Genomic DNA, 26,861 nt, shown 5'->3' on the forward strand with positions numbered 1-26,861 from the left:
AGTCCATCCTGATTTAGGTTTTCCGTGATTTCCCTGAATCTCTTTAGGCAAATGCCGGGATATTCCCTTTGAAAGCTCACGGCCGATTTCCTACCCCATCCCTCCATAATCCGACGGGACCGATGGCCTCGCTGTTTGTTCCCCTCCCCCCCCCCCTCCCCCCCCTCGCCATATCAACCAACCAACTCATAGTTAACGTCGTTAATCGTTTACCTTCTGACCAGGCACACATGCTACATTAAATAAGAAGAAGTATTCTCTTTTAGCGATGTTGAAAACCTGTAGGAACAATTGTTATCTCTCTACACAACTTTTATCAATAAAGTTCATATGACAGAAAAAATATACGCAATTGGATGTTCATCCATATTTTAATTATTCAGTTCTCAGCAATTATTTCCATCACAATATTGAAATTTATAAGCCTACGTTTCAAATGAATCTGTCGATTGTCTTATATAAAAGCGTGCGAAATAAACTATTTCATAGATAACAAAACATAAGAGCCATCTGGACTGAACCAGTATGCGGTGCGATAGATTTATGCACAGAAAACCGGGAAATGTTATGGAAGAAAACAATCCCATTCCTCTAGCCATTATGCTCTACTGTGTGTGTGTGTGTGTGTGTGTGTGTGTGTGTGTGTGTGTGTGTGCGCGCGCGCATGTGTCCGGTGGTATTAGCAGTAGCTGTAGTAGTAGTAGTAGTAGTAGTAGTAGTAAGTAATACTTATGGGTGAAGCATTCCATCCTGAATTTTGAAGTGTTTGAGTTCGATATAAGGTGTCTCATGTGTCATATCTGCTTTATCTCGTGTGGAGTCTGTCATTTGGCTTACAATAATGACTCAGTTTCTTTGAAAATTAGTCTTGTATGGTCTCCGTGATTTACTTTTACATTCAAGATCAACACCTGGGTCTCTTAAGGGAAAGAGTAAGAAGTTTTATGTAAATAATTTCAAAATTTTGTTGCCTACCACAGTTACAGTAATTTCCAAATGAAATTACCGGTTTCAGCCGTCATCGAACATCGTAAGATCATGAAACAGATGCAGTGGTTCACTCCCACTACCATAGAAACCACAGTGTCACTGCAGTTTTCTCAGTGCTGCGAGTGCACCACGTCATCTGTTTTATGATCAGACAATAGCCTTCGCCGGCCGAAATCGGTAATTTCACTTAGCAATTAGTGTGATTCTGTCGGAAAATCAATTATTTGAAGAGAAACGATGGCTGTACATCTCCAGTTCGACATAGATTTTGTTCTTTCCAAATACATTACTCTTAAATACGGTTTTATGATCTGTTGGTCCATTTCATTCGTAAGAATGATGGCTGCACACCATGTCCCCTTGTGGTTGCAGGTTCGAATCCTGCCTCGGGCATGGATGTGTGTGATGTCCTTAGGTTAGTTAGGTTTAAGTAGTTCTAAGTTCTAGGGGACTGATGACCACAGAAGTTAAGTCCCATAGTGCTCAGAGCCAATTGAACCCTTGTGGTTGTTTTAGTTTTGCCTTTGCTGATTTTTTAAAATCATTTAGTCTTCTACATTACATGAAAATTGTTTTTTCACAATCACAGTATCATAACATCTAATCATAGCATCATTCTATTAAAAAATACGCATAGTACATTTAGAATGATTACCCTGAGTAGGTTCACCGCATCCCGCACAAACATGACAGCAGATACAAATTATAAGCTATGCAGTGTCATATACATTAACAGTGAATTAATAAACGAAAGTTTCTTTAAGGTCTTACCTCTACCGCGAGATAGGAATAGTTTGAAAATTACGATATCTGCTGCTGCCAGGATCTGTCGTTGACACTCAGATCTCACATGGATAAGGTCTTTTTCTCCACATTCACAGTAGGGAGCGTCTGTTTTACCCAATCAGCGCCGAAGCAGTTCGTAGCATACTTGGTTACGTTTCGGGCGTGTCTCCCTCCCATACATTGTGTTTGTGATCGTTTGGAATACTACAGTATGACCGGGATACAATAATGGATCGCCTTTGTACAGGTTCTCCGAACATTGTCCCACTTTTTTCATAGGTATTCCTTCAAAAACGTAACAAAGTAAGTTCGGAACCTTGTCTATTCATAACTGCTCATAATGATCACTTCCTTCGCTAACCCGCCCGAAAGCTACAGTGTCCTTTTATTCAAACTTAATTTCGACGTTTTTCTTTTGTAGATAGTCCTTCGATGCATTGTTGCGAGCACTAGCGGATTTTTGTGTCGTTGTCTACAGACGTGTCGCTGTATTTACTGTGCTACTTGCGAATTAAGGAGCGTCATCCTCAGAGATGGAGTATTTACCGAGGCACATTTTAGTTCTGAAAAACTACTACAGATACACGTCTGGGACATATTTAATTAGATTCACCAGATCAATAACAACAAAATAAATTGTGCTTTACTTTAACCTCGTACAGTTTCGCGATGGCTTCATATTAGTGAAGCTGCTAATTTTCAGGCAAAATCTTTTATTAACCGTAAGTCCGTAACTAAATATTTGCGGACCTATGTTTATGTGAACTTTTTTATTTACTTTCACTTGTAGAATAACATATTAAAATATTTGAATATCTTCGCGAATCACCCTATATAGTCCGTAACGTGTCTTTTCATCTTGTAAACTCAGTATCTCTAGGAAATCCAAAAGAAGGAAGATGCTGGGTAAGTGACACAGAAACGACTTAAGTTGTTCCGAGAATGTCTCTGTGTACTGATGTCAGAGAGGCTTGGCTGTGGTGTAGTTTGTGCCACCTGTAGCTAAGAATTAAATCTAAAGACTGTCGGTTGGTGCGGAGTTTCGCCGAGTCTACCAGGCGACGAGGAAGTGAACACAGTACAGGCTGGAAAGCGTTGGGGAGCAAACGGTCTATAGACTGCGGTCATAGAGGTGCGAATGCCGAGTGTAGAGGGCACTGCTGATATACAGGCAGCGAGTGGAGGCTGCTTGTCGACGCTCCTTGCTGCCGTGTATGGAATACAGCGTCCGGATGGATATTGAAGAGCTACTGGCAAGAAGCACATGCTGTCTATTTTGTCGACGCCATGTGCAGAGTACAATGACCGGGCTGCTGCTGCGTAGCTACAGGCCAGTGCACACTCTCTGCTCGTCGTCTTATCGCTGCCATGTAAGGAGTATGACACACTGATAGATACTAGGCCCATCAAGTGCCGGTAAGTGTGGGTACAAAAGTGAAGGGTACGTGTTAGCATGGTGCTTGACTGTGGTCACAAGAGGATAGATAGCCAGTAATAGCTGGTGTGAAGTTATTATTCTGGTAGAGGCTATTTAGTCTCTCTTCCTCTTTGCTGCTGTGTAACGCTGCAGCAGTGTGATGTGCACTTGAAGTGTGATTTGTCAGTGTTCGAGTGACGTTCATTTACACTCATTGCCATTAATGAGTTTTGTGGGGCATTGCTTCATACACAGTGTGGTTATCATACGAATGACGTTTTAGATTGACATTGTCTTTTGGTTTGGCGTAGTCCTCCTATTTGTATCTTTTCTGTATTCTTTATGTCACGCATAGCATCAGTTTACTGTTGTCTGCTACCAGGAGCTCGCGTCACGTCAAACAGCATATGTTAGTGCGTTTGTTTCTAGTATAATGGAGGACTTTGTCTTTAATGCCAAGATTCTTCTCATTCGTCACATATGTGAAATTAGTATTAAGTTTGGCAATTTTGATTTACAAATACTATAGCTGTGCATATTTTAAGTAATGTAAAGCACCCTCATGTTCGAAAGGAAGCTTAGATTACGAAGGTTGCCACCGTTTGCTGCATTTAAATATTTATTGCTCTGGTAACGCTGGGATTGTGTGACAGATGGTGGAATGTACCACCATCCAGTCACATTAATATGACCACCGCCAATGTGAATATGCAGTTACCAAACACAGACGGCAGATGGCAGCACTACCAGTGGAGGGTATATAAAGTGTGTCGGGGTGACGCGGAAAACAGTGGAGTAGTCGTGATGCGGAAATGCGGCAATTTACCTGATGTCCAAAAGGGTATGATAATTAGCGCTCCGGCCAAGGGTGGAACTATTTACGACATAGCTAAGTTTCTAAACTGGTCGCACGCCGCCTTGGTTAAAGTACACCGCGGATGGCAAAATAGCGTATCCAAAACTGGCACCGAGATAATTGTGATGCACCGAGGCCACAGATGACAAGGGAGAATGACAGATGCGGGGATGTGTATGGGCGAATAGACTTGCAATTGTTTAGCAACTGACCGTCCATAAGAATCAAACGCCTTCAACAGGATCTCCACAACGCCAATTCAGCGAACGTTGCTCCACGTGGACTTCGGCAGCAGCCTCTCATTCTTGCACACATGCTGACTTGTTGATCGGCGACGAAGGCTGGAATTTGCACACTAGTACCGCAACTGGACGGCCACTAATTGTCGACAGGTCGCCTTTTCAGGTGGATCGTGTTTTACGCTCTACCGGACAGATGGCCGTTGGTGTGGACAACGTGAAACATCTCAATGTAATCACCCCGCAACAATCTTCGGAAAGGTACAGGCTGAAGGGCATTTTCTGGGTGTTCTCAACATTCTTGAAGACGCAATGGATCATCTATCTTTGGAGACCGTCTCCTCCCCCACCCCCCCACCCCCACCACCGCCACCACAACATACAGTTTGTTTTTCCTCGGCACGATGGCAGCTACCAGCAGGACAATGCAACGTATAACACAGCTTGAGTATACATGCGTGGTTCGAAGAGCACCAAGATGAGTCTTCTCCTGCCACCAGACTACCCGGATCTAAACCCAATCGAGAATTTGTGGGACCTCCCCCATAGAGCTGTTTTCGTCGTGGAACCTCAACCGAGAAACCTAGTGCAGCCGGATACGGCACTGGAGTTGGCATTCCCCCAAATTATGTCGGTATCTTCCAGAAGCTCTCTGACTCTCTTCTTTCACGTCTCACAACGGTCCGCCACGAAAAAAAGGGCCATTCAGGCTTTTGACAAGTTGTCACATTAATGTGACTAGACAGTTTATATGAGAGATACTGATCTGAGGTTGCCAACATTTCAAGGTGTTAAGGTTTATTGTGCTTGATGCAGTAAGGCTACGTGAAAGGTTTAGTATATGGTAAGTCAACTGATATGTGTTCGTTATGTATGTTTTTAGAATTGTGTGTTTATGTGTCAAAGACTGGTTTTAAAAGAAATCGGGAATAAACTCGTAAATGTTTTAGTGACTTGCTGGCCAAAAGTATTTATTTAATGGCATAGTAATGAAATGCAAGTGTCTATTAAACTGTACAGCATACGGCATCGCGTAGAGACTTTTTGAACACTTTTGGACACAGGTGACGGAGAGCTTTGGTGTTGCAGGGAGGCGAGAGATGCCACACCGGCACTCTGAGTGGCAGCAGCTGTGGTACTCCAACTTCGAGGAGTTCCAGCGGCTGACGGAGCCCACGTTCGACAACAACACCGTCAGCAACGTGACGGTGCAGCTGGGCGGCACCGCCTTCCTGCACTGCCGCGTGCGCAACCTGGGCGAGCGCACGGTGAGTAAACAGCCAGTAGCATGTAGACCAGCGACAGCGGCGGCACCCGCCACCGACGCGCCAACTTCGTCACACCGGTGTGACGTATACGTTCCCAATATTCGCGACTGCACGCTAGCCTCCAGCATTGCCGAGCTGTGTGCAGCGCCACACCAGACTGCCAACGTGCTATATGACCTGTGCGAGAAACTAGTTTTCCTCTGTAAAGCATTAACGTCTGCTCCATTTGTACTGGCGGAAGATCTACATTCTGTCTGGGATGGTCTGCTCAGTTCACAAACGAAACTAACATGTCGTTTTCGTTTACTGAACTTAATTCAGCGTACTTAATTCAATGTAAATTCGTAAATACACTGTATAACAGAAGCAGTAGCACACCTAGACTTCAGTGCAGGATGTCAATTTAACTTAGTTCTCGTATGTAAATCATTAATGTTGTAATTCTTAGTGACAGGCAGAACGACCAGCAAATTGTAGTAGTGTTGTTTGTGTTCCTGTTGTTACCATACATGACAGTGTGAACAGCGCCGTAATTTAAGTGAACATTGAGAAGAACAAGGAGATTCCATGTACTCGTGAGAGGCGGCAGGGTTTGAAAGCGCCGTCATCGTGGGTCTCCATCAGGCCGACGTGTTGATTAGTATCCAGATTAGTGAGGTATTCTGACGTGACAATTGCCTGGACGGGAATGTGGGGCAAGGATACTTGTCGGCATTGTTTTGAACGACCATGTCTGACTCCCACAGGGAAGGAGCGTCTTACTGTGCACTAAGCACAATGTCGTCTTTTTACTTCCGTGCTTGTCATACGATAAAAAGTAATGGACTCCCGATACCATTCAGTGTCTTCCCACATCATTAGTCGGACACCAGCAGCAGCCGAACTAGGAAATTACCGTCCCTTTCGTAGGTTTCCATCACACAACAACACAAACAGTAGCGTTTGGTGTGGTACGGTGACCTGGATGTACGGACTACTGATAAATGGCATTGCTTTGCGATTAGTAATGAATAGTGGTCCTTCACAACACAGGATGACCGTTGTCAGCAAATATGGCGCCTACCCGTGGAAAGGTCCCATTCTTCCGATGTTTGGGAGAAGCATAGTTACGTTTCTTCTGGCGTAATGGTGTTGGGAGCCATCGGGTATCACTTCTGGTCAAGGCTGTTAGTTCTATAGTGAACTCTGACGGCATAACGGTAAGTCAACGTCACGGACATTCTCGGTCCGCACGTATTACCTCTCGTGAGAGTGTATCATCGTGCCATTTTTCAACAGGACAACGCTCATCTGCGCATGGCGCGTGTCATTATTTACTGTCTGCGTGAATCTGAGGCCAGGAGTGCACATATCTCATGAACAGAAAATGCTAAAGGATGTGCTCGGACGTTAACTCCGTCCAGGTGCCAGTATCTGGGATGTCACAGACCAATTGAAATAGTTGCTGGCCAACTTGGCTCAGGAGAGGATACAACGGCTTTGTGATACCCTTCCAAGTCATATTAGTACATGCATCTAGGCCAGAGAGGGTGAAATTTCTTAACGATGTGCTCATGCTGCCAAGTTCTTTGTAAGGTTGGTTCGTTTTTGCAGCCATTGAAAGATCATCACGTATCATCTTAACTCTTGAAGCTTAAATCGTTTCCTTCTCGTCCTGTCATTGTATTTGTTGCATAGTTTATCTGCTGTGGTACCGAAATACATGTAATGAAGCTTCAGAGAATTCAAGGATGGGGATTCGAATCGTGCTTGTGATATTATTACGTACTAACTACTTACGTTAATAATTTACGTTGAACTCAAAGTAAATTATTTGTTTCTTTAGCCTATGATGCTGTCAGACAATCACAATTACATTAACTGTAATGTACAAAGAAAGCATTAACAACCAGATAAATAAAAAAGTTGAAAAACTTAACGATCAATGTACTGGTACTCGGATCGATTCCCTTAGCGAAGTCTTCTTTGTGGCACCGTCTGCACCATCTCGCTGTAATCGTAACTTCAAGAGTGTCCTCGAGCTGTAGCGAGAGCAGCTCTTCTCACTGTTACACATCTGCTTCGATTTCGTTTGAGAGAGATGAGTCGAGAATTACTGAAGCCCGGATTATTGAAAAAATGGTTCAAATGACTCTGAGCACTATGGGACTTAACATCCGAGGTCATCAGTCCCCTAGAGCTTAGAACTACTTAAACCTAACTAACCTAAGGGCATCACACACATCCATCGTGCCCAAGGCAGGATTCGAACCTGCGACCGCAGCAGTCACGCGGTTCCGAACTGAAGCGCCTAGAACCGCTCGGCCACCTTGGCCGGCCCGGGATATTGATAGTTGTATTGTCGACTCATAAGAATTCTTGCTGCGGTAGAACAATCAGTTATCCTGACACCCACAGGATACAAATCGATCATGTCGCTCAATAAGATTGTGCTGTATTCATTACTGCCAATCTTGATCGTATATGCTATACATTGCACAGTAACTGGTTTCGTCTTACCGCGATAATCAGGTCTACTACAAAATAGAAAAGAAAAACGCTAGTGTGACAAAAATAAGCTCAACTAGATAAGAGCTAAACATGCAGAAATTCTAGGAACACACAAAGAATATAACACGGCTAATAGCCACACATACCACTAAAAGTATTCTAATACAACTATTAACGTCAAACAATCTGTACGCAGGTATATGAGAAGTCCAGGTGATGTTCTGGAGTCGTCCTATAGACATTCAAGCCCGTAGATGTCTCTACTCCTGGGGCACATAAATGATCATGATGATGAATGTAATGTCTTAAAATAGAATGTGAATGGTTATTCATGAAAGGGATTCCGTAAGGCAATATATATGTCTCGCCACGAAACATGAAATGAAACACAATATATAAAAATAAATTTAGTATGTTCCAAAAAAAGGTATAAATTGTAAGGAAGAGTCTGTTAATAGAAACATTCAAGCATGAAAAAGTAAATTACGCAACACTGTAAAAGAATAAAAGCTGTAAAAGTTAATATAAGATCTATTAATTAGTAGAAAACCATGAAGCATATTGAAGCAAATAAAACACTACCTTCTGTGACAGATGGTTAAGGAATCAATAATTATTTAAACATAAGGTACAATGGTTCATTCAGGGGGAAACCAGATGGCACCGCTTCGCAGCTTCTCTGTACGGTGTTATGGTTTCCCTGTTGCGGTGCTCCTGCAAGGAGGTCTGGTCTTCGGGCTGCCTGCGGCCACTGCACATGGCAGCAAGCCGGGTCTCTAAAGCGAGGGACTCTCGACTAAAAGCTTCCTGAATACATTGAAATAAGCATCAAACTCAATCTGTGTTGTATATATCCAGACTGAAGCGATGACTGAAAATTTTTTATTAAGGCTAGGAGTCGAACTCAGGTCTCATGCTCACTAGAAATGTGTGACAACCACTACACCAACATGGCAGGGTGGCTTTATACAGCCACACAGGCTACCCTCACACGCCTCCCACCTCAGTCCAAATTTCCATTCACGCCGCAGTGCACCTGATATTTCCCTAAACTCGAACAGCATTGCAGAGACTCTCCAGCTGTATTGGAATAGCACCTCAGCATCGAACGAAACGAAGGATCTTGCCTGAAAACTATGCGCAAAACTGTAGACCTATATCTCTGACATCGATCAATTTTAGAACATGTTTTTGCTCGCGTATCATGTCATTTCTGGAAACCCAGAATCTACTCTGTGGGAATCAACATGGATTCCGGAAACAGCGATCGTGTGAGACCCAACTCGCTTTATTTGTTCATGAGACCCAGAAAATATTAGATACAGGCTCCCAGGTAGATGCCATTTTCCTTGACTGCCGGAAGGCGTTCGATACAGTTCCGCACTGTCGTCTGATAAACAAAGTAAGAGCCTACGGAATATCAGACCAGCTGTGTGGCTGGATTGAAGAGTTTTTAGCAAACAGAACACAGCATGTTGTTCTGAATGGAGAGACGTCTATAGACGTTAAAGTAACCTCTGGCGTACCACAGGGGAGTGTAATGGGACCATTGCTTTTCACAATATATATAAATGACCTAATAGATAGTGTCGGAAGCTCCATGCGGCTTTTCGCGGATGATGCTGTAGTACACAGAGAAGTTGCAGCATTAGAAAATTGCAGCGAAATGCAGGAAGATCTGCAGCGGACACGCACTTGGTGCATGGAGTGGCAACTGACCCTTAACATAGACAAATGTAATGTATTGCGAATACATAGAAAGGAGGATCCTTTATTATATGATTGCAGAACAAACACTGGTAGCAGTTACTTCTGTAAAATATCCGGGAGTATGCGTGCGGAACGATTTGAAGTGGAATGATCATATAAAATTAATTGTTGGTAAGGCGGGTGCCAGGGTGAGATTCATTGGGAGGGTCATTAGAAAATGTAGTCTATCAGCAAAGGAGGTGGCTTACAAAACACTCGTTCGTCCTATACTTGAGTATTGCTCATCAGTGTAAAATCCATAGCAGGTCGGGTTGACAGAGGAGATAGAGAAGATCCAAAGAAGAGCGGCGCGCTTCGTCACAGGGTTATTTAGTAAGCGTGATAGCATTACGGAGATGTTTAGCAAACTCAAGTGGCAGACTCTGCAAGAGAGGCGTTCTACATCGATGTGTAGCTTGCTGTCCAGGTTTCGAGAGAGTGCAGTTCTGGATAAGGTATCGAATATATTGCTTCCCCCTACTTATACCTCCAGAGGAGATCACGAATGTAAAATTAGAGAGATTCGAGCGCGCACGGAGGCTTTCCGGCAGTCGTTCTTCCCGCGAGCCATACACGACTGGAACAGGAAAGGGACACGTAAAGTGCCTTCCGCCACACACCGTTGGGTGGCTTGTAGATGTAGAAACCCAACCATAGGTGCTTCAGTCAAATGATGAATAACGTTTATTAAGTAATAACCCCATCTGCTGTACTTACTTTTGTCACATAAGTGATTTTTGTTTTAATTTTTTCTGTTTTGTAACAGACCTGATGGGGGCAGTAAGGTGAAAACGGTCATTGTGAATTGTGTACCATGTTCGATCAAATCATAAAGCATCAGACATGATCGCTGACTCGTTTACACACTTTATAATTTCGGTTGATGTGATTATAATATGTAAGGGAAGGACTGAGTCTCCCGCATTCTTGTGCATAACTAAACGAGACCTTGTCTTCTTGCGCCAGTTGGAGTGATCTTACGTAGCACCGAGAGCAGTGAACAGGCATAGTCAGAAGTCTGGCATTAGAATGCTCACGACCTTCCGAAACTGAAAATCCGTGAGAAACTATTGAGCCATATAACTGAACAGTGCTCAGCTGATACATAAAAGTAAGGCCAGGGCTGTTGTTCTGTAATATACTGTTCATTTATACTATCTGTGGATTGTACTTCGATAAGATGGAATGCTGCAACTTCTGTCTTCAATGTATTTGGTTACACTGGATGGTTGTAATTAAGCTGACAGTGTTCCGAGTACTGCAGCGGGAGGTGTATGAATAGCAGGACGCTGAACCATCGTAGATACGTTCGTCAATCGGTGCACTCGCAGAGTATACGTAAAAAGTAGTAGCTCCTCCTTCTGCCACCAGTCGACAATATGGCGCCGTGAGTAATGAAATGGTTACAGTTTTGACGTCAGTACGCTATTTATCACTTTGCTACTAGTGTTAATTTATTTCGGAAGTGACTGTTGGTGTAAAGGATTGAGAAGGTTGAATTTTAATGTGTGAGATACAGTGGTTACAAAAAAGAAAGACAGTGCATTACTGGTAAATTTGTTTTACCAAGAAGACAGCAGTAGCAGCGCAGCATTGTGGGAATATCGACGACAAAAATAGCTGCAAAGAAGCCCCATATCAATAAATGGGGTAAACTATGATCAATAAATCTGAAGAAGCAGGTGAATTAGTTGGTGCAACAGACAGACACAGCGAGACAGCGAGACATAGAGGAGAGAGAGAGAGAGAGAGAGAGAGAGAGAGAGAGAGAGAGAGAGAGAGAGAGAAGCTATAGTCGACCACAGACCACATTCTTCAAATTCTGCAGCCCGTTTTCGAGATGTGCCATGGAAATTATCTCTCTCCTAGTGAACAGTTCAAAAGATTATGCAGCACATTTTATACTGGTATCCTTACAGGATACAGAATGTGCACGAAATGGAGTCCATAGGTAGGTTACAATGCCATGACTTTGCCCTTCCTACTTTTTTTTCAAGTCATCGAAATGGATGACATGTTGCTGGGAAATATTCTTTTTCTGCTACGCCACATGTTGTGCAGGAACTTGCTATGTTCTCTTCTTATGTGACACTATGATGTAGCGTGGGTTCAGAAGTTCTTTCATTCTCGGACCGCTTTTCTTCGAGGATATGACATCTCGCAGGTCTGTTAAGTTTACAATGACATCTGCACGTTATGAGGACATCCTTGCACAACAGCGATCCCAGCTTTGCAAGAACACAGTTGTGTCAACACCACAATTTTCATCCAAGATAGGGTAGCGGTACATGTCGCTTGCTCGGTGGAAGCTGCAGTAACGGCTGCATCATCTCAAGATGTGTGACCTTCCTGGTCCCCCCACCTAAATCCACGTGACTTCTGGTTGTGGGGGTATCTGAAATATTGTGTGTTTCAGTAATGTATCAGGACTCTCCGTCATATGAAGGATAGCATTCGATGACATATCGCCCTGATTACACCGAATATGCAGGGAGCAGCTGCCTGCCATTTCGTGTTATGGATGCAGGATATTTCTTGAGAACAGGTCTTAATAGAAGTTCCAAAGCCACCGTTGTTATGTGTTTAATCGTTCCTTCCATTTTCCATGACCAACACCATCTTCTGATTGATCACAGTGCCATACCTTCACCTGGTGGCAGAAAATGGAGCTATTATTTTTTTTAGCAGACTCCGTAGGCGCAGCGATTAATGAACAGACCAATGATGTTCCATCGTCCTGCGATATATATAATCACCACTGCAGCACTTGGAACCCGTACAGTTTAATTATAACCATCCCGCAGCTTCCACCTCATGAAATACTCCTCTAACACAGACAAGCCTTTGTTCACTATGTCTTATGCCTCTGAGAAGGTGCAGTTAACTTAATGTAATGATACATCTACTACGGATATAACAGTCATGTTCTGACATCTGTTCGTACACCACAGTGCTTCAGTAGGCATCCTCTTACTGAAGCTGATGACCCTTACTTGTCTCTGAGCTTTGAACTGACTTATCTAGCAAATTGCAGTGTTACCTACAGTTTAACGTGACCTCCTAACCACGACGTGATTTGACAATTTTCACAGTAATAAGGCATTGATAGAGTTAACAAAAGTGAAACAGAAAAATCTTTCGATCGACTGGATGTCGAAGACAAGACAGTTGTACTCGTAGCTAGCTATCTACATTTATCCGTTAGCGATTAGGCTCCACGAATAGCTGTTCATAACCTTACCAGTTTAAATGGTTCAAATGGCTCTGAGCTCTATGGGACTTAACAACTGAGGTCATCAGTCCCCTAGAACTTAGAACTACTTAAACCTAACTAACCTAAGGACATCACACACATCCATGCGCAAGGCGGGATTCGAACCTGCGACCGTAGCGGTCACGTGGTTCCAGACTGAAGCCCCTAGAACTGCACGGCCACACCGGCCGCCTTACCAGTTTACGTATGGGCTATTTGGTATTTTTAAAACTCACAGGTAATAAAGGTGTACAGTAAAAAGCTAACAATATAACTGTAAATGTTTATTTGCATTTTTAGTCATTTATTATGTAAGTTATTTAGATTTATGTTCAGTGGGATTTATAAAAATAGTGCTAGAACAGCAAATATTCTTCGTATAGAAAACTGTGCGTAATAGCTTTATTACGTTAGACATAAATTACACTAAATTCTGTAGTACATTAATCATAACATGGAAGTGAGATTACCGCTGACGACGGTTCCGGTCCGTCAGAGTGGTCTATATTCGGACTACGGGGGGTAGTTGTCGCGCCGTCACCGATAAAGCATATTTCAAGCGAACAGTCGGCTCTCGCCTCCGCTTCTGCTGACAGAAGCTCTCGATACTCTGTACACTCGTTTAATGCAGTTAAACGAGCGCAAACGCTACATAATTAGGTTATGCAAATATCACCACGCGGCCCGGTTATCAAGAGCCGAACATAAATTATTTAAACACGGGTAATGGCCGTGTGGGAAGAGGGGGGGCTAGTCGAGCGGTGCCGGTACCCGAAAACTCGGCTCGACGACGAATCGATGGAATATTTCGCGTCATACCGGCTCGGCGACTTACCATTCTTTTGTTCCTGGCGAGAGCCGTTGCCAGGGAAATTAAAAAAACGCGATGATAAAATTTGTGGACGACAAAAGCATAGCCGCGTCTTTTGGAGAGGGAACACCGGAGTAAAAAATAAAAAAAATTTAAAAAGGGAGGAGCAAAACGGAATGCAGCGCGAGTGGGCACGCGCGGAGGTCGTACGTTTGCCGAGTGACGCATATTTTAGTGGCGCGGCGGTATCGCCGCGGCCGCCGCCTTTTAGCGTTTTATTTTCGCCGTAACTCGCCGGCACCAGCGTGGCGCTCGCACGCCTGCTCGATGGGAGCGCCGGCCACCGGCGGCGGAGGGGCCTTTGAAGCTACCTGTTATGCTGTGCTTCGCGGGTTGCAACACGAGAAGGGGGAGCCGGCGGCGAGGGCGATGCTCGATATGGCACGGCCAGCAGACCGCGGCCGGCCGGCCTCCCCGGCACGCAGTCCACACAAAGGGACGGCTGGTCGTGCGTGCGCGCCATGTGGCCCTCTCACATATCGCACTAGTAAAGCGCATCGAACCCGTGGTTGCGCGCCCTAATGAAGTGTCCAGAAGTGGTCAATTGTCATTTGAGTCAAATTACCGATACGAACAGCAGTGTTGTTCAACCGCCCATCATCCGTTGGTTGGTTGGTTGTGTTAAGGGAAGGGGGGGGGGGGCGAGACCAGACAGCGAGGTCATCGGTCTAATCGGAAGGGGAAGGAAGTCGGCCGTGCCTTTTCAAAGGAACCATCCCGGAATTTGACTTGAGGAATTTAGGGAAATCACGGAAAACCTAAATCAGGATGGCCGGACGCGGGATTTAACCGTCGTCCTCCCGAATGCGAGTCCAGTGTGCTAACTACTGCGCCACCTCGCTCTGTCATCATCTGTTGTCTTGAATTCCACGGATCAAGACCGCCAGGCACATGCAGTATATCCTGATTAAACGTAACACTTCTTATATCATGATTCTCACTGTGTATGTTATGTAGAATATGCCTAGCTGGATTTAAGAGAGGACTACATGGCAGTAGCCACGCATCAATAAATAATTAGATGAATGCTATACTTTGTGCAGTGAAACTGCTAAACAGTAAAAAAATGTAGTAAAGAGTATATGGTATTAAAAAATTTCCACGTGCGAGTAGGATTCGCGTACTGGGGGTTCAGTACAGACATAATTATTTATATAGACAAAATGGATCAAATGACTCTGAGCACTATGGAACTTGACATCTGAGGTCAGCAGTCCCCTAGAACTTAGAACTACTAAAATCTAACTAACCTAAGGACATCACACACATCCATGCCCGAGGCAGGGTTCGAACCTGCGACCGTAGCGGTCACGCGGTTCCAGACTGAAGCGCCTAGAACCGCTCGGCTACACCGGCCGGCTTATATATACATTTCGTCCATTCCGGAAATAGAGAATATCGGCGATTTTTGCCCGCTAATGACATTGATACTCGCGAGATAACCTTCCCAGGGATTCCAACACTTTCTAGACTATTTTAATTTCAAGTATCAAGGCACATAACAAATGACCAAAGAAATAATTTTTCGCGTGATATAATTACAAACTAATAACTTTCGTTTTTTTCCCTGTGAGACCTTGTTTCTTGCCAAATTTCATGATTATAGATGGTTCAAATGGCTCTGAGCACTATGGAACTTAACATCTGAGGTCATCAGCCCCCTAGACCTAGAACTGCATAAACCTAACTGACATAATGACATCACACACATCCATGCCCGAGGCAGGATTCGAACCTGCGGCCGTGGCAGCAGCGCGGTTCCGGACTGAAGCGCCTAGAACCGCTCGGCCACAGCGGCAGGATGATTATAGATCAACGAGAAGATCCCTACAGCTTTTTATCAGGGTGTTTGCGAGAGTCTAAATTATTTTATTTATTTATCGTATCCAAGGCATTACTTTAACAAAATCTTTAAGATTACGATAAAGAGAAAACGTAAAACATGTAGGTAACGTTCCTGCCCCACTGATGTACAATATATACACCAGTTACCAGCCGATTAGTACAGACGCTCGCCCCTTCATATACGCAAATGATACAGTCATTGCTGCTGAGGGCAAAACATTTGAAGAGGTGGAAATAAAACTGGCTACAGTGCTTGAGAACGTAGCTATGACGATAATGACATCAAGCCAAACCCAGCAAAAGCCCAGGTCTGCGCTTTTCACCTGCGTTACAGGGGCTAGAAGAAAACTCAGCATAACCTGGAGAGGACAGCGCCTTTCTCATTGCGACACAGCAAAATATCTTGAAATATCTTGGAGTCAAACTCGACCGTGCTCTCACCTTCAAGGATCACTGTTTGGACACAAAGATGAAAATGAATGCAAGGAACAATATTATCTGCAAGCTTACAAGTAGTAGATTGGAAGCACAACCCAGCAATCCTCCGTAGTCAGATCTAGCGTTATATTTCTCCGCTGCGGAGAACAAGGCACCTGTACGGCAAAAATCCACCCATGCAAGACAAGTAAATATATCATTGAATGAGGGACGCATCATAGCAGGCTACTCCGCGCAAATTCCACAAACCAGTTGTACCAACTTATGGACGTAGCCTCTCCAGACATCAGAAGGAGAACAGCTGCAGAAATCGAAAAACAAAACCAGAAGCAGATCCCAGGCATCCAATGTTTGGACACTACCCCCAACCTAAAAGACTTAAGTAAAGGAAGAGTGTTTTACAAACAACTTATCAAACCACTTTACGGTCTAAAGCACGACGAGAAAAACTGTGGTGAAACTCGGAAGCAAGAAGACTAGGGACTAGCTCTAGGGAAGAACCTACAGCCGGCTTAGAACTTCCATACACGATCTGGAAGCCTTTAATAGATTAAGATAGTATGTACCACAATGCAGAGTAAACTTGAGGAAACGTGGCTATATCAGTACAGGCGAGCTCTGTGAGTGTGGAGAACTGCCAGACCCCGAACACCTACTAGTCTGCAGGAAATTGGAGGAACTTTGCACGATACAGGACCTACTAACATCAAATGACAAGGCCGTACAAGCTGCAACGTACTGTACTTGGCATGAGAATCAAAATATGTAACGTAAATGGCCGTGTCTCTTAATGGCACTCACTTACAAGCTCTTATTTTTTACATCGCCAAGGGTTGTAGGCCTTAATGAATGGCATAAAAGTCAACTTGACTCGTTTACCCATTCTTGATAAAAAGGGTTTTTAACAACCGGACGCACAGGCAGACAGATGGACAACAAATTGTTCCTATAAGGATTCCGTTTTTATCGACTGAGGTGAGAAACCATAAAAAGACATGACATTATAAAATGAATGGTTTAGCATTGTAAATGACATTGTACCTCTGCATAGGACAAAAGAGGTTGAGTGAGAATTGTATCGAACACTTTTAAAGTTGCCTGTCAAAATCACAGCTTTCAGAACCGAATTCCTTATTCGTTGTTGAAATCGCAGATATTGTGCAAAGCCTCACAAGCTGCGACATAGTCGCAAATAGAACAGTCAACGAGAAAGTGCAAAATAAATTTCTTTTTTTTCCGTCTATGATCACAAAGTAGTTTGCTCCTTAACTACATCTACCGCTACATAGTTACTCCGCAATTCACAACCAAGTGCCTGGCAGAAGGTTCATCGAACCATTTTCATACCACTCCTCTACCATTCCACTATAGAATGGTGCGTGAGAAACAAGAACACGTAAATCTTTCCGTTCGAGTTCTGATTTCTCTTATTTTATTACGATGATAATTTCTCCCTACGTAGGTGGGTGTCAACAAAATATTTTCGCATTTGGAAAAGAAAGTTGGTGATTGAAATTTCGTAAATAAATCTCGCCGCAAAGAAAACCGCCTTTGTTTCAGTGACACTCGCACACCTATTGCGCGATAACACGAAACGAGCTGCCCTTCTTTGCACTTAATCGATGTCCTCCTTCAATCCTACCTAGTAAGGATCCCACACCGCGCAGCAATATTCCAGCTGAGGGCGGACAAGTGTAATGTAGGCTCTCTCTTTAGTTGGTTTTTAACACTCGTATTTTCTAAGTGTTCTGCCAGCAAAGCGCAGTCTTTGTTTCGCCTTCCCCAAAATATTATCTATGTGGTCTTCCAATATAAGTTGCTTGTAATTGTAATTCCTAGGTATTTAGTCGAATTGTAATCCCTTAGATTTGCGCGATTTATCGTATACCCAAAATTCATTGGATTTCTTTTAGTATGCATGTGGATGACCTCGCACTTTTCTTTCTTTAGTGTCAATTGCCACTTTTCGCACCCTACAGAAATTCTCTCTAGATCATTTTGTAATTGGAATTGATCGTCTGATGACTTAACTAAACGCTAAATTACAGCGTCATCTGCAAAATATCTAAGGGGGCTGCTCAGATTATCACCTAGATCATTTGTGTAAATCAGGAACAGCAGAGAGCCTGTGACACTACCTTGCGGAACGCCAGATATCACTTCTGTTCTACTCGATGATTTACCGACTATCTCAAAGAGCGGTAACTTGGTCATCTTTTAGGGTCTCCAACACTCCATTTCCTGGAGAATATTCTGCACAACGGAAATGTGAGCATCAACCGTTCAAATTCCAAGCTGATCCCGCCTGTGGCGGCCACGTGACGTATTCGTCCCGACGACTTCCACGGTCTCAAGCAAGGAAATTCAGCTCTCCTTAGTATCAGCCTTAGGTGGACGAATAAGTCGCTCACATACTCGTAACATTACAGCCTGCCAATTCAGAAGGTTCAAACGCGCGTCCATGAAGGCGCAGGAAGCAAGAATTCTTCAACTGATTTAGGCACGCCTGTTCCTCTGCACGTCCATCCTTGACTGCAGGTAAATACTGGCGCCACGGCATATAACCAAGGCACGCGAAATATTAAAGAGGCAAACACGCGTCCATACAAGCCGGGAAAGCAATCATTTTTCAATTGTCTTATACACAGAGTTTCCAAAGCCACAAATAACATGACAAGACGGACCTCCGTTCTCGGTGACCGAGCCGCTTATCAAATCGAACTTGACACAAACATTGAGACGACAAATGAGCGCGCCAGGTTGTTGAGTGAGTTCGGCGAGCGACTCCATGGTCTCTCGTGAGACGTCGGCCAGCCCTTCGCTTAGAAACGCCAAGGAAAGAAGTTCCATGAGTGAGAGGAAACGATGCTAACACGTGCATGGCTCATTTATATTAATCTAGCTGAGTACTACGGCTTTTGAATTCAACACATCTCCGTTAAGTGAGCTTCTTTCTATATTTTCTGATGCACAAAAGGTTTCATTTGTATACATACACTGATCGTCACAGAAGCAGCTGCCTGCATAAGAACCCGACAGATTCACTCCATACTGGAAGCGTATGTTGCATGCCATCAGCTATGCCGACGAACTGACTTCTTTGACTTCTCGGCGTAATAAGTGTTCAAAGTATCCACGGGTTTTCTGTTGGATCCTAAAATCAACGTGTTTCTGTATTTCGCTGATTCATCTGTCAGAAAGCTTCAGGAGAACGCTGCTGCTACTGCTGCTGCTGAGTCCCGCTGAAAACTGAGACCTACGCTGCAAATCGTCGTTCTATACAGGCCTCCGCACCGTACTCGGTGCATGTGCCGCCCATCACATTTGATGATCTCCTCGACTGGGATGTTAGTGACGCTTTCAGTAGAACACCGGAGACAACGATATAGCGCACTCAAAGATTATTTCAACGATATCTTGTTGTGCCTAACGGGCTTCGTGACCGCTGCATGGTTTGTGGAGAAGGTCGTCTAATTCATGGCTCCGCCATAAGTGAACGCTCACGCTCATCTCCTATTTCAACAGAACAATGCTCGTCCTCACACCGCTACCTCCTCCCAAGCGTGCCTTGCGGCCGTCGATATCGAGAATGAAATGATTGTATGGCATTGGTGGCCTGGAGATCCCACCTTGGGTCGTCCGGCCACAGAGCTGCAACTTTTTTCAGGTGACGCCTCACTAGGCAACTTGCATGTTGACGGTGATGAGGACAACACAAAACCGAGCCTCGAGCGGAGAAAATATCCGACACAGCCGGAAGTCGAATCGGGGCCCGCTGAGAGGCAGTCAGAAGGGCGTACCATTCAGCTAAGGAGGCGATCGAGATTGAGAATGTGTGGGTCCCGTGGAGACTGTCATTAGGATTTCGCCTCCAGCCAAAAAATCTGCGGGAGGTGTGAGCTCAGGTGCAAGCAGCATGAGATGAAGTATCACTGGACTACATCCGAGACCTATGCAACTCCAAGCGGTCACGTCTTGACGCTTGTATTCCCAATCATGAGGTTTCCGTGTCATAATAACATGTACGTTTTGTTATTGTATTCCGCAATAAACATTCGTCCTTCAGATCTGAAAATGTAATCATTTGGTATGTGCGGTCCCATCGACCTGCCTGGCAACAATGTTCGCAGTCTGTCTTAGCCTTCTGAATGCAGCACCTCTTTACGATAAGTGCGTATATCACATGCAGTGGTTCAGCGTACCACGTGTATCACCAACCGTTGTTGTGTGGATCATGGTCGCCTTAATCCCGTTTCACATGCAGTTTGCATATTTTCTTCTTTACTCCTTGCCAGTGCTCTACCTTGCAATCGGCTTTCAAGTATCTACTGTAATGTCTTATCTGCCTTCGGTAGAAATACAGTTCCCTCTGAAGTATTGGGTTCGTACATACGTTCGTAGCGTTTTTCCATTAGTTTCATAGATATTTTAATGACCGATAATATTTTACCCTTCACTATTTACAACACTCTACCAAGCTGGGATAACTTTTCGATTCCGTAACAGTAGAAATCACGTAGTTTTGAGGCGAAGAGCTTGTCGAGCCATATTCTGAACCTATCTTTCTCCGGAGAGGAAGCTCCTTGAAGTCTGATCGAAAGAGAGTGGACTAGGTGAAAATCTGAGAGCCCAAGATCAGGTGAATAATGTGGTTGCGGAATGACTTCGCGGCCTAACTCCTGAACAGTGCTTTCGCCAGTCTAGCAGAATGCGGTCGGACGTTATCGTGGAGTAGCATCGCTTCACACAGGCTTCCTGGTCGTTGTTCGTAGACAGAGTCTGCAAGACGTCTCAGTTGTTGCCAGTAAACGTCAACAATGATGGTTACACCTTGGGGAAGCAATTAGTAGTAAACCACGCCGTTGCTGTCCCATCAGGTGCATAACTTCATCGTTTGTGGATGCGCGTAGGTCTTTGTGCTGGGAGCTGCCGCTTTCTTTGGGCTCAACCATTCCTTACTTTTCCTTATGTTAGTATAATACAGAACTTCTCGTCACCAGTAGGATACAGAATAGGAGTGGTCAGTTTGGGTTACGAGCCAGTTGATGAAGAGCAACCAGTAGCAAAATAAAATAACATTATTGCAGACAGACAGTGGTATGCCTTTGTACATGCTGTTGAGCACTGCATAAACTGGTTTCAATTCTGAACCATCATTAAATGCAGCTGTACAACATACAACAGTGGACAATGTGACAATGCGAAACGAAATAAGAACAAATAGGAAAAACCATTAAATCGATTGAAATACGAAAATTATCTCAGATGTATCACATGCCATATATGTTTTGTCGTAAGCTACACAGAAAATCTTAATTTCCAAGAGAAACCAAAAATTGTGACAAGATTAAAATATGATGGCGCATTGACGCAAGGACAAAATGTGCTGTACACCAATACAAGTAAGAGAACTTCAAAGTCAAGGATGACAGTCATAACCGAATACAAAGAAGTTACTATTAAATATTTCTGTGATAATCAGATTACAAAACTGAAGTATTAACTGTTCTACACTTGATCGATATTACAGAAAAGCACCAATAAAATAAAATATGGTATACACTGATGTGTAGCATAGCACGAAGTAAAGTTTAGGTTGAAAGGTGACAGTTCGGTTGTGGATATCACAGTCAACGATCGTCCATATAAATGACGTCTTGGTGTGGTTGAAAAGACTGTGGGTTTGTAATGTGGTATCGAACGTTTCATTAGTCTGGGACAGGTTTCTGGAGTAAATATTCTAAGGACCTATCTCAGCATTCATCTGAAGATATATAGATGAACAATAACAAAAGATGAGGATGAGTTTATGCGCATCTCAATCCCATTGTTGCTGAGTATGCCTTCAGTGCCACATAGGTTGGACAATAAAAATGGTAGATGAAAAGGACTCCTTGAGAAATGCAGCGTCATAGCAACTAATGAGTAAAATCTACAATTCTGCAGACGAAGTCTAACAATCGATCTATATAAAAGACTTCTTTATGTAGATCCGCGATTTTATATACGGCGCGAGATGAATAAAACTGACGTTTTGCCACGATTGCAGTTTACTTTCTTTGGATCTCGTAGGCCCAGCTGTTGTATGTATTCAGACCTACAGCCAGCCTGGCAGTTCCCCAATTCAAGAAAACGAGGTTGCCATGAAATCTTGTCTGTTTCTTAGCCACCTTTGAAGTTGCCATTAACAGAAAGAGGCTGACTCATTACGCCAGCTGCCACTGCTGATGATTTCTTACGTAGTGTCAAAGCAGCCATTTATGGGTCCTAAGTTCATTTATTTATTTTTTGTCCCTTGGTTCATGTGAGTCAGAGGAAAGCAAGATTTGAGTTTCATGTGATGCCAACAGAGAGGACAATGATGATAGAATATAGAAGAATACGGAAAGAAATCGGCGGCGCCCTTTTAGAGGAACTATCCTGGCATTTGCTATAAAAGATTTCAGAAGGCAAAACCTAAATCAGGATAGCTGAATTGGGATTTGAACCACTGCGCCAGCGAATGCTCTTCTACTCACCACTGTTCCACCTCGCTCGGTATCAGAGAGAAATTTCCGAATTCTCTGCACTTCGTATTGATCGATGAAGTTGAATAAATCAGGCTCTCGTTACGAGCGTTTTGCATCAGTATGGCTACTGTAATTCTACGAAACTCTCTGCGACATAAGGATTTTTTCCCTCTGTACAGTTGTTAAACAGCAAAAAAGAGTTCCCATTCGAAAAAAATTTCAGAAATGAACAATAGTTTTTTTTGTAACTACCAAAATTCTATCATCTTTTAACTGGTGTGTGGTCTCATAAAATTTTCAGGTACTCGAACTCCAACTGCCGGCCGCGGTGGCCGAGCGGATCTAGGCGCTTCAGTCCGGAACAGCGCGAATGCTACGGTCGCAGGTTCGAATCCTGCCTCGGGCACGGATGTCTGTGATGTCCTTAGTTTAGTTAGGTTTAAGTAATTCTAAGTTCTAGAGGACTGATAACCTCAGATGTTAAGTCCCATAGTGCTCAGAGCCATTTGAACTATTTTTTTTAACTCCATCTCATATAGTACACATATCAAGAAAGTTTTGCGTTACCCCGGTTCCCAGAACTCCTGAAGATAAACGTTGACTGTGGGTATTGTATCACAGTCCCTTTGATTGTTCAGAGATGTCACTAAACCTGCCCAAAAATGTAAACAACCATGCATGTGTAGCACCTATTAGACGGAGGGGGTCCGACAGCCGTTGACTTCCAGTCATTTCCCCAGGAAGGAGGTACACGGCTCATGTTGTCTGAAGTTCAGCCATGCCTAGACGGTCAATACCGCGGTCCCATTGCGTCCACATTGTTACTTTGTGCCAGGAAGGCTCTCAACAAGGGAAGTGTCCAGGCGTCTAGGAGTAAATCAAAGCAATGTTGTTCGGACATGGAGGAGATAGACAGGAATTGTCGATGACATGCCTCGCTTAGGCCGCCCAAGCGCTACTACTGCAGTGCATTACCGCTACCTACGGATTATGGCTCGGAGGAATCCTGACAACAACGACGCCATGTTGAATAATGCTTTTCGTGCAGCCAAAGGACGACTCAGACTGTGCGCAATAGGCTGCATGATGCGCGACTTCACTCCCGACGTCCATGGCGAGGTCCATCTTTGCAACCAAGACACCATGCAGCGCGGTACGGATGACCCAAGAACATGCCGAATGGACCTCTCAGGATTGGCATCACGTTCTCTTCACCGATGAATGTCGCATATGCCTTCAACCAGACAATCGTCGGAGACGTGTTTGGAGGCAACCCGGTCAGGCTGAACGACTTAGAAACCCTGTCCAGCGAGTGCAGCAAGTTGTAGGTTCCCTGTTGTTTTGGGGTGGCATTATATGAGGCAGACATAAGCCACTGAAAGTCATGGAAGGTGCCGTAACGGCTGTACGATACGTGAATACCATCCTCCGACCTATAGAGCAACCACATCGGCAGCATATTGGCGAGGTATTCGTCTTCATGGACGACTATTCGTGCCCCCATCATGCACATATTGTGAATAAATTCCTTCAGGACAACGACATCGCTCGACTAGAGTGGCCAGTTTGTTCTTCTGACATGAACCCTATCGAACATGCCTGGGACAAATTGAAAAGGGCTGTTTATGGACGACGTGACCCGCCAACCAGTCTCAGGGATCTACACCGGATCGCCGTTGAGGAGTTGGACAATCTGGACCAACAGTGCCTTGATGAACTTGTGGATAGTATGCCACGACGAATACAGGCATGCATCAATGCAAGAGGTCTTGCTATTGGGTATTAGAGTTACTAGCGTGTACAGCAATCTGGACCGCCACCTCTAAAGGTTTCCCTGTATGTTGGTACAACATGCAATGTGTGGTTTTCATGTGCATTAAAAATGTCGGAAATGATGTTTATGTTGATCTCTATTCCAATTTTCTATACAAGTTCCGGAACTCTCGGAACCGAGGTGATGCAAAACTTCTTTTGATGTGTGTACTAAATTATCTTAGACACATCAAATACATCATGCTCAAAGCAAATTTTAGAGTTCCTCTGTTTCCATCTTTTTTTCCATGATCTATGCAAATTAGTCACGGAGAATTTGTGCGACAATTACAGTTCGTATTGTTCAATGACGTTCTGGACCTCAGAGTTTCATTTCGACCTTCATATCAGGTTTGCTTTCGTAACTTCGAAGCTCGCTTTCGTTTTCGGGTGTTTCTCGTGTTACCTACCGGTCAACATACTTGGCTACAAGAGCAAAGGCTTTGGTAGTGGAGTGCATTTCTAATCAATTCTTCTGTGATGTGACCGCTTCATGCGTGATAGAACTTGTTTCAGTTTCAAAATTTTTAGCTTTTCATTCTTGTGACTTGCTGTTCGAGAATGTAACTGTAGAGAAATAGTCCTAAAATTGTTCTGTGCATTCTCTGCCAATCACTTCAATGTGAACTGAAGTGTAATGGTGTAGATGTGTCCAACGTAGCATCTTGTCATGACCTTCCAAATCAATATGCGGATACGAATTCATGACATATGTCGTACAGCGTTTCTGAATGATGTTAACGATTATTCAAACACTCCCTTCTTTTCCTCCAGTTATTTATATCGTAATATCGGGGAGCATCATTGCTACCATAAACTGTAGTGAGTAGAACTCCCGCAAAACATTAACAGATTTTGAACACAACACGTTACCAGTAACTTGGGGACTAATGTAGCATATATAATTTTCATAGGATACAAATTTGAAGTACATATGCTCTTCTGAATATCGGCAGAATATAGTTACTGGCAAGCAAGACCACATACAGATATATTTTTGTGGTTTTACTGACAAGAAAGAGCGCGTAAGAATTAAAATATTCAGAATTTCTCAGTGCCTCTGGCGGCAGTGAACTTAATGCATACTGTACTCCAAGTCTTGTTCTTGTTCGCTGCAACTAACTAGACTTCTGTTCCGTTTCTGAAGCATGTGCGTTTATTAACTCACACATTGTAAAAGAAAAGTACTTCCTTTTACCCGAACGTTTGTCTGACAAATGTTTCCATTTTTATTATTAAATAAAGAAGAATCAAGTTCATTTCGTTCTCTTAATCTATCTGGTATACGATACTTCGTAATTAATCTGTCAAAATTGGTTGAAATATTCTTCTTCATAACACCATTTCACACTCACCCTTTCTCCGTTGACCACCATGCTGTGCCATCGAGAGCTTCGTTTCAAACCAACGTTTAGTCCCCTTGAGGAATCATTTTCTTTTCTTGACAACTTGTGTACCTTTCTACGTGTGCCAGTGGCAACATTTCTTTCTTCTTACCAAATAGAATTCTTCCATTACGTCATTTGAATTATCTCTAAGCATGATTCGTAAATTATTATAATTGCATTTGCAGCTGTAATTTAATGCGGTTGCCTTTCATGATTGATAGCTCGTCATCAATTGTTAGTTATGTGCTGGAAGTCACATGATCATAACTATCTTCCTTTCTATTTCCTCATTAGTGCTACGAATTTAATTCTTCCATCTCCTTGCTCCCATTATTCATTTTCGATAGTAAATTCAAACCCAGCACTAGCGATACGAGTGCGTAGTTTATTAATATTTTCTGCGTATTATACTGAGAAACCGCTCGTCATGAATTTGTGTCTAGGGAGTCCACTGGAGTACTAGCATTTTTCTTAGGTTAAAGATATTCCATTTGTGATAGGTATTTTATGCAAGGGTTTTCGTGTCCTGCTGCATTCGAGTGCTATCCATTTTTGCTGATTAAGTCATCGTTTTTCACCCCGACTGGAAGACGATTTTCTACATTTTTTTTTCTACCGTTGCTTCGTTCTATAACAGTTTACATGGGGAAGTCCTTAGCACTGAGGGTACGCTTACAGGAGCGGTTGGTGTTTTATTTTAAAAATTAGCAGTGACTGGAATACAAGAATCATTATTACTAGAACAAGATCACTTGCATGTCGTTGGAATATTTCTAGGGGAATCACAGACATATTTCCAGTAATAAATCATTTGTTACTACTCACAATTAATAATAGCACTGCCAAAAGTTTTAGCAATTCACAGATAATAAGGCAGCTGGAAATGGTTTTCAGGTCTGAATTTCTTATAACCTATTCAAACGTTTTTGAATAGTCTTTTATATTATCTT

General features: G+C 43.5%; 1 protein-coding gene across 6 annotated transcripts in view; it reads left to right on the forward strand.

The window, feature by feature from the left end:
* Positions 1 to 26,861, forward strand: part of LOC124798130 (hemicentin-2-like) — a 1,906,233-nt gene that overhangs the window by 1,342,858 nt on the left and 536,514 nt on the right. For all 6 annotated transcript variants that reach the window (XM_047261391.1, XM_047261390.1, XM_047261394.1 and 3 more), the window contains one exon: positions 5,378 to 5,556. In XM_047261391.1, coding sequence (XP_047117347.1) covers positions 5,378 to 5,556 — 179 coding nt within the window. The remainder of the gene's footprint in view (positions 1 to 5,377; positions 5,557 to 26,861) is intronic.

This window comes from Schistocerca piceifrons, chromosome 5, assembly GCF_021461385.2.
Source record: "Schistocerca piceifrons isolate TAMUIC-IGC-003096 chromosome 5, iqSchPice1.1, whole genome shotgun sequence".
In the NCBI taxonomy this organism is placed as follows: domain Eukaryota; kingdom Metazoa; phylum Arthropoda; class Insecta; order Orthoptera; family Acrididae; genus Schistocerca; species Schistocerca piceifrons.